Source organism: Sitodiplosis mosellana, unplaced genomic scaffold (assembly GCF_009176505.1).
Source record: "Sitodiplosis mosellana isolate CC-2019 unplaced genomic scaffold, AAFC_SMos_1.0 Smas_scaffold_1217, whole genome shotgun sequence".
Lineage (NCBI taxonomy): Eukaryota > Metazoa > Arthropoda > Insecta > Diptera > Cecidomyiidae > Sitodiplosis > Sitodiplosis mosellana.
In genome coordinates this window covers 721-10,122 of record NW_022596459.1, presented here as the reverse complement: position 1 = coordinate 10,122, position 9,402 = coordinate 721, and the positions used below count along the sequence as shown (strand labels likewise).

The following is a 9,402-nucleotide window of genomic DNA, read 5'->3' as shown; positions in this document are numbered from 1 at the left end:
TATCATTTTACACATTTTTTATGGTTTTAGTGTCAAAATATACGATTGTTTCAAAACAAATGAGCGAATGACGCCCATGAGCTTCGATTCCATGGCTGAATCACACCATAGAGCCAACAATTTCTGCCTTTTCTACCTTTGAAATTCTAGTATGATCCCTCACGAACATTTTGAGTACTGACATGACCAAGTCGTGTGATGTTTTCACATTTCTGGCCTCATATTCTGTTGGTTCGACTTCAACTCTCAAAAAATCGACATTTCATCGAAAAATCCTCAAATATACACTTTTTATGGTTAGTGTCTTGGCAAAAAGTTATTTTTTCTCGAAAATAATGGGAGTCTTCTCTGTCAAAAACTTTGAAAAATGCATATTTAGGGTACCTCCCGAACAAAAGTTACGTTTTTCATGGCAAATTATCATTTTTTGTTCGGGAGGTACCTCAAAAAATCATTTTTCAAAGTTTTTGACTGAGAAGACTCCCATTATTTTCGAGCAAAAAAAATTTTCCGCCAAGATACTTACCATGAAAAGTGTATATTTGAGGATTTTTCGATGAAATGTCGATTTTTTGAGAGTTGAAGTCGAACCAACAGAATATGAGGCCAGAAATGTGGTTTCCAAGTCTAACGAAGCGCAAACGTTTGGTACTTGCAGAATTTCGTTTCCTATTCTGGTATTTGAGCAATCGTGCTAACAAATTTTTGCGTACAGCGTACAGGGTATGACACACCCACATTAACATAGCAAAATAACCACTGTATCGTGCTTTTTAGTGTCGAAAATGGATAGAAAAATGGTTTTTCGGGGTACCTAGGTTTTAGAGTGATTACAATACTTTTACTCACGACATGGGCGTGCGAAAAAGTAACAAACTCAACATATTAGTTTTTAATACTGTATAAGAGGAGAGTAGTATAAAATCGCCGATTCGAGCACATAGGATTTAACATAGTCGCCGATTCGAGCACATCGGCTATACATGTAAATCCCTATGTTCTCGAATCGGCGATGTTTTTTACGTGTAAATTTCCTATGTTCTCGAATCGGCTATGATTTTACATGTATATATAATTGAATAAAAATATACGAAAGAGAGAAAAGAAATGAAACAAAACAAAATATCAGCTGGTGTGTTGGACGAAAGACGGGAGACGGAAGAAGAAGAAAGAAAGAAAAGAAGAGAAGAGAAAAAAGGTCTGTATACTACACAGAGATTTGCCTTTCTCTCTCTCTCTGTGTGTGCTATGTTATAGTGTGCGCGTACATCTCTGTCTTTTCTCTGTGTGTTTATCATCTGTCTATTGAGTTATGCATTTTTATGATTTCAAACGAATGTTATATTCTTTATTGAAACGAAAAAAAAAAGAATACAAATCATTTAAATTCGAAACTTATTAAATATCATCTAAACAATCAATTATGTATTCGAATGTTTCCACTTGGAGTTGATTTCCGATTATCTGGCTTTGGGCTGCATTATATATCATGTAGATGACGTCTCCGGGGAACAGCTTTATCGAATCATCAGCAAACTCTGCACCATTAACGAAAACGCCATATTCCGAATTGTCGATTAGGTTAGCGTTGTATACATCTATAACGATCTGTGCATGATTGTTGGAGGCCAAGTTTGAATTGAGTTGAAAATCTGATCCAGCTGCTCTTCCGAATGTTGTTACTCCATTTCTTAATGGGGTAACTTGATGCGCACCGTTGTAGTTGATACGTATTAAATACCATCTGCTTAAGTTATTCATTTTTCTTTCTCGTTGAAAATTTATTAAACCGATTGGTAGACGATCTGGTCACAAACTAAATAAGAGTGCAAACTACAAAATGAAAAGATCATCGATGCAGTCGTTTTTCACATCCCTCTATATGAAGGCTCTCTTTCTTTTCTTCCTATGTAAGCATTAGAATTCGAGAACTTGTGTCTCTTTTCTTTAAAATTCACATTGTATTTGTGAATCACTTGTTTTGATTATTTAAAGGAATGGGATTTAAAGAAATTCGATTTAGTCTCGAGTTAGTTGTTGTTACTTCACTATGAATGGTTACTTTGAAATAAAGCGTTATAAGTTTGAAGATTATATCAAGTGGTTAAACAAAAATCTATCAAAACATGAATGTGACCATGATGTAGCTTTTTCACGTGAATGGGCAGCAAAATTACGGCGAAATATATCGCGGGAATCAAATGAACGTGAGATTGATCCAATTATAAAATCTACGATCTTAGAAATTGCCATTGTTTTGAATAAACGTCTCTCTATTTTGAGTGTGAAAAATTTCATTAAATTATTAAAGAAAAATCAGGAGAGTATTTGTCGAGATCAATATTATAGTGAAATGGAATTCGGTATCATCACAGCTGATTTGATGAGTGCATATTGTCGCTGCAAATTCTACGATTGAAAATACACATATAAACTGAAAAAAGTATTGACTGAGAACGTCTGAATATGTAAACGCTTAAAAATAATTTGTGTCATAATGAGTGGGTTTTCATACTTTGAAATTCGACGTTACAAAATTAGTGAATTGTTTGTGTCGCTGGATAAAGCCGTGGGAACTTATTGTTGTGGAAAAAAAGAGTTTGAAGCCGAATCATGGGGAATTAAATTAAATCATCAAATAATTCATTTTTCTTGTAAAGTACCGACTCAACTAATGTTGTATCTGAAACCGACGCTTGAACGAATTGTCAGCGTATTATTAGATGGTGTGTGGGATAGTACAGTACAGACTTGTCCAATTGCATCGATTTATTTAAGCGACATCAAGAATATATTGGTGTGCAGGAGTATTATAGTGAATTGGAATTGGGCTTTGTGAGGCACCATTTATTAAAGACGCTCTGCGACATTTATCCAATACATCTTATCGAGAACGACTGGAAGATAGAGTGAACAAAGAAATTAAAAACGCTTAAAAATAATTTGCAACATAATGAGTGGTTATTCATACTTTGAAATTCGACGTTATAAATTTATTGAATTTTTTATGTTGCTGGATAAAATCGAAAAAACTTATTGTTGTGCTAATAAATTGGTTCATGCTGAAACGTGGAGTAGAAAATTAATGAGTCAAGTAAAATTATATTGTAATCGTGAACCGACTGAACTAATGTTGTATATGAGATCGACGCTTGAACGAATTGCTCATGTGTTGGAGGATGAAAATGCATATATAAGATTGGACACCTGTTGCATTTTAATGAGAGAACATGCAGATTATATTAGTGATAGAGAATATTATAGTGAATTTGAATTTGGCTTCATGAGACAATATTTATTGGAAGCACTCTGCGATTGTCCACCGTCACGTTGCCATCGTCGTTGTACAAAGGACGGTTAACAACTGAAAAGCGTAAACAAAGAAAAAGGGCGGAGCAATTAAAAGCACAAATGTAAGTTCTTCTATGCTTTGGAAAAAACATGTAATTCAGTTGTATTTTTGATTTCAACTAAAGCAGTTCAAAATTCTTCAAGCATCATGAGCAATAACGCGAATAGAGCAGTTAAAAGACAAAAAATGGAAATATAACATGACTCGACGTGAATTTGATAATTACTGGGAAACACCAATATTTAGATTTAAAGAATTTATTAAGGATTTAAAAAAAGAACTGAAAAATCAATTTTGTTGTGGCACGAAAGACGTTACTCGAAAGAATGGGCAGACTCCATAAGAAGGAAAATGAGAGAAGAAAAATATGAAAAATCTGATTCGACGATGAGAATATACATAACATGCATGCGCATGCTTACTGCATTTGACGAAATGGAGGGAAAAACAAACTTGCGCGATCTTATCAAACGATTAACGCGGCAGGAGCGCTACATCAATTGTGGCCTATATACCAGAGTGGATATAGGCCTGCTGAATTGCATCATACTGGACCAACTATGCAAATGTGCACCGGAACATCCAGCGGGTAAAGGATTATATCCACGTTAAAGAGATTAAAAAATCATTTTAGTTAAGCATAGAGTATAGTTGAAAAATTGTTTGAATAAAAACAAATGGGTGTAATTTCAAGGTGTAATGGATTCAAAAAAATAAAAGGCTTAAAATCAAAAAAGAAAAAAAAAACTGTGTGTTTTCATTTTGTTTTTCATTTTACAGCGTCGGATCAATTTAATTTAGCTAGAACAACAAAAAAAAGGTAAACAAAACAACTCTCTCTTTCCCAATAGCCGCTATCTATTTTGTTTTCAAAATAGATAGACTGCAGCTGCTGCTTTATTCTGTTATATGGCACGCGACAGTATTCTTCTCTGTATTCTTCTATGCGTCACATGAATAATGATCACTCTCTCTCTCTCCTCTCTGTATATTGATTGAACGAACGATGGAATGAAAGTGAAAACGGAAGATAGAAAAATTGAGTACAGGTACGGTAGACGATAAAGGCAGGTGCGTTACACGCTAGACTCTATGGCGTATACATTAGGATTTATATTGAATGAACGACAAAACTGAAAGAAAGAACTGAAAGAAAAAGGTTCGAAGCGCAAAATGAAAAAGCACAACTGTTTTGTTTTTCAGAGAAATCTTTATTTGCTGAAATGTATATGTTTACATAAATTTCTATAAAGACGATTATTTTTATCTGAAAACATTATTTTATTGAAAGAAAAAAAATTTCGAATTTGAAAATGAATAAAAAAAAAACCAACACCAATTTTTTTTTTATTGTAAAATCAGAAAAAAAGTTTCAATTAAAATTCATTTAAAAATAGTTCAGTCAGGATTTAACTCTGATTCTCAATCGGTGGTGATGCAACCGCAATGTTACTCTGGCTCTCAACGGGCGGTGATGCAACCGCAGCTACTTGCTCATCATTGACCTCCTGCTCCGATTTAATTTTGATGTTCCAAGCTCTGAAATGAATATAATTACAAAAATGTATAAGTCGATAGAAAAGAAAAAAAAATCAATCAATAGAAAAGATTGTTGTAATTATATGCATTTACCTGCTTTGCGGGCGCTTGCCTCCAAAAAACAGAAATTTCTTTATTCCATCCGTATTAAGCTCGTTCACCTTTTCATCGCTGTCATCAAACTTTGTGGCAAAATACTCTGGTAAAAAGAGCACTTGATTTTTTAGCTCAACCAATAGCACTCTTTTTAATCCAGGTTTTTCTGCTTCCGGCTTGTATTGTTTATTTTTCACCAAACGAAACCAAACAATCTCATGATTACCCTCTGGTAATTTCGAAAACCCAAAGTATGGTTTGCTATTCATGAAATTTAACTTTTTAAAAGCAGCACACATATTTAAGCTTTTTTCACAAATTTTCACTTTACAGAAGAAAAAAATAAAATCAAACTGTTTTGACCGATAGTCGAATTTGAAATGAAATTATTTTTTCTTTCTCAAGTTAATCCACATCAATGCGATCAAGAAATAAATGCATGAGCGGAGGGGGAAAAGGAGAAAATCCGCACAATACATACAAGCCACATATATTGTTTAGAAAAAAATGTAAACAAATATCGATGCGCAATAGTGCCGTTGTCAATATGATATTTAAGAGAATGCATTCAGATTGTCTAATTGGAAAAAAGCGCAGATGTTCTTTATATGAATGAACCATGCTCTCTCTCTCTTAAGTGCATCCAGTCGATTCCAACTCAAATCAATATGTATGAGTGCAGATGTTGAATGGACAAATGGAAATTCCGCTGTATTTTAATGATTCTAACGAGAAAATGCGTATTTTTTTTTTAATTTATGCAAATTACTGCAACATAACTGTTTTCTATTTTCTGCTTTTTATTATGAATTCGAGTGATAACTGAGAAAGAAAAAAGAACGCTCATTCATGAGATCGATTCAGTCTAAAAGAAACACTTGAGCTGATTTGAAGCGATCGTCAAAACAATAACAAAAAAAACAAACAACAAGCAACAAAAAGCTTAAAAATGGAAAACGCTAACGAACTTGTGGAATTGGAGGTGTGTGAGAGTGCATTCAATAGGCGATTGCACACATTTAATATCGTGAATAAAGTGACACGTGTTGATATTAAAGGATTTTTATGGGATGCGTTTCCCATTTATAAACTTGAAATATCGAGCACTCATGAATTGCATAACATGGTGAAATCATCGACAACTCTCGTAGCTGAATTCGAAAAGAAAATACTGAAAGCGAGTGAAATTAACGCGTCAGGTCCTAGTACTAATGCAAGTGAAAGTGATACAGTTGAGGAGACAATAGTGCAGACATTGTATTTTACATCGCGGACTACGAAGATTGGTTTGAATGTGGATTGGAAACGACATTATAAACATAATGTGATTGAAGAGCTAAAAGAAAGCGTTGAAAATGCAGCAATCGAAGGTTCTGGATTTAAACTACGAAACCTTATTAAATTGAATGTTCAAGTTTCCTCATTCAGACCACTACTCGGCGGATCATTTATCGAAGCTCCTATTAAATTGAAGAAAAGAGGAGCAATTATCAACGTTAAAAATGAAAATGATAATATGTGCTTCAAATGGGCTATTTTATCTTGCCTTCATAATAATAAAATACAAAAGAATGCAAATCGACTCTGTCTTTATAAACGATATGAAAATGATCTAAATTTCGATGGTATTGATTTTCCAGTTAGTTTAAAAGACATTGATAAATTTGAGAAGCAGAATGAGAATATATCCATTAATGTGTACTTTTATGATAATGACTCAGATCTAGTATCTACACTGCGAGTGAGCGACGATATAAAAGAGAAACATATTCACTTGCTTATGTTAACTGCTAGCAATCGTGTTAATACTGATGGTGCTATGTCAACTGCAGGAAAAGTTAAAATGATGCTTGAAAGTGATCAAGTTCAAACTCATTATTGCTGGATTAAGAGTTTAAGTCGATTAATTGACCATCAACTAACTGATCATGGACATAAGTATCACATTTGTGATCGGTGTTTAAATTACTTTGAAAGAGCGGAGATTTTAATTAAACACTATAAAAAATGCCGGAATGAGTGTAAAATTGAAATGCCTAAAAAAGATGAAAATAAAATAGAATTTGAAAATTATAAAAATCAATTAAAAGCTCCATTCATAATTTATGCTGATACTGAGGCATATCTCAAGCCGCTCGACGAAGAAGAAAGAAAACGCGTATTCAGCGAGCAGTGTTCAACGATCGCATATCAAGAGCATAAAGTTTATAGTGTTGCATACTATTTCAAGTGTGAATATGATGACTCATTATCATACTATAGAAGCAGTGGAGCCAAATCCGATTGCATTGAGTGGTTTATCGAAGAACTAAGTTACATCTCAAACTTTGTTGAAAAGCAGCTAAAAAAAAATGTGCCAATGAAATGGGAAGATTGGGATGACGACTTTGTGTTTCAGAATAATAATCATTGTTCAATATGTACATTGGAATTTGAGCCAGACGATACGCGGGTCCGTGATCATTGTCATTTCACGGGGAAATTTCGAGGGCCAGCTCACGTTAGCTGCAATTTAAATTATCAAGAGAGTCGGGAAATTCCGATTATCATGCATAATTTATCTGGGTATGATGCTCATTTATTTATCAAGCAGCTGGCAACGCAAATGGAAGGCGATGTAAACATTATACCAAGTAATTCGGAGCAATACATTTCGTTTACAAAAATCGTCAACGACAGTATTCATCATCCATCAGAACATAAAGACAAAATCAAATTGAAATTCTTGGACAGCTGCCGTTTCATGCCTGCGGGTTTAGCTGAACTGGCTTCGTTGATTCCAACTGAAGAAAAGCGTATATTATATAAGGAATTTGAAAGAAAATATTCATCGGAACTGTTGCACATGCTTGAACGTAAAGGCGTTTTTCCATATGATTATGTGGATAGTTTGGATCGATTGAGAGAAACTGCTCTACCGTCAAAAGAGCAGTTTTATAGCAAGCTTTACGAAGAAGACATTGAAGATGATGAATATGAGTTTGCGCAACAGATTTGGGAAAAATTCGGAATAAAATCGCTTGGAGAATATGCTGAATTATATTTAAAGACTGATGTACTGCTGCTGGCCGATGTTTTCGAAAACTTTCGGGAAACGTGTCATAAAATTTACAATCTTGATCCAGCGCACTATTACACAGCACCTGGACTCTCATGGGATGCCATGTTAAAATACACAGACGTTGTAATTGAACTTATCACCGATGTCGACATGCTGCTTTTTGTTGAGCGTGGAATTCGAGGAGGAATAACCCAATGCAACAAACGGTATGTCGAAGCAAATAATAAATACATGAGGGAAGGCTACGATCCCAATAAGAAGACCAACTACCTAATGTATTTAGACGGTGAGTTTATTCATTGAATATTTATTATTTTTCATCAAGTTACTTATCAAATGATTTTTTTTCTTCTCTTCAATACAGCAAATAATCTATATGGACATGCGATGTGTCAGCCGCTACCGATTAGTGATTATAAATGGGCCGACTTTGACTTGAGCAATGTTGACAATATGGTGGAGATTATAAAAAATTTATCTGAGGATTCGGATACTGGATATATATTTGAGGTCGACTTAGACTATCCGGAGCATCTTCACGCTGACCATAATGACTTTCCATTCTGTGCTGAAAGAACTAAGCTACCACAGCAGGCATTTGATATTCTAAAAGATAAGGCAAGCAAATATCCCAAGCTATTGCTCACGCTTAATCATAAGAAAAATTATGTTATACACTATGAAATGCTCAAGTTAGCACTGCGTCATGGGCTTGTATTAAAAAAAGTTCATCGTGTATTGCAATTTAAACCGAGTCGTTGGTTAAAGTCATATATCGATTTAAATACTGAACATAGAAAAAAGGCAAAAAATGAATTTGAAAAATCGTTCTATAAATTGTTAAATAACGCCATCTTTGGTAAAACGATGGAAAATGTGAGATCGCGCGTAGATATTAGACTAGCAAATAAGTGGGGTAATAAAACTGGTGCTCGAATGTTGATTTCACAGCCAAACTTCAAAAAATTTACCATTTTTGATGAAGAATTGGTTGCAATTGAACTACACAAAACATGTATTAAAATGAATAAGCCGATCGCTATAGGCATGTGTATATTAGACATATCTAAGATTACAATGTATTCATTCCTTTACGATTATTTAAAACCGAAATATGGAAATAAGTGCGTAATCTGCTATACCGACACTGACGCTTTTATCATAGACGTGGAGACTGAAGATTTTTACAGAGACATGCGTGGAAATTATGAAAAGTTTGACACGTCCGATTATCCATGGCCGAATGAATATAACATTGAGTTAAAGAATAAAAAGATTCCAGGCCTATTTAAAGATGAGTTAAATGGGAGAATTATGAAATATCTTGCTGCCATTCGAGCAAAAAGCTATGCTG

General features: G+C 34.2%; 1 protein-coding gene across 1 annotated transcript; it reads left to right on the top strand.

The window, feature by feature from the left end:
* Positions 1 to 5,936: 5,936 nt before the first annotated feature.
* Positions 5,937 to 8,666, top strand: LOC129571069 (uncharacterized; the record flags this gene model as incomplete). Its single annotated transcript, XM_055450839.1, has 3 exons — positions 5,937 to 6,925; positions 7,250 to 8,334; positions 8,413 to 8,666. Coding segments are annotated over exons 1-3 (2,328 nt in total), but the record flags the coding sequence as incomplete, so codon positions are not given.
* Positions 8,667 to 9,402: the final 736 nt, after the last annotated feature.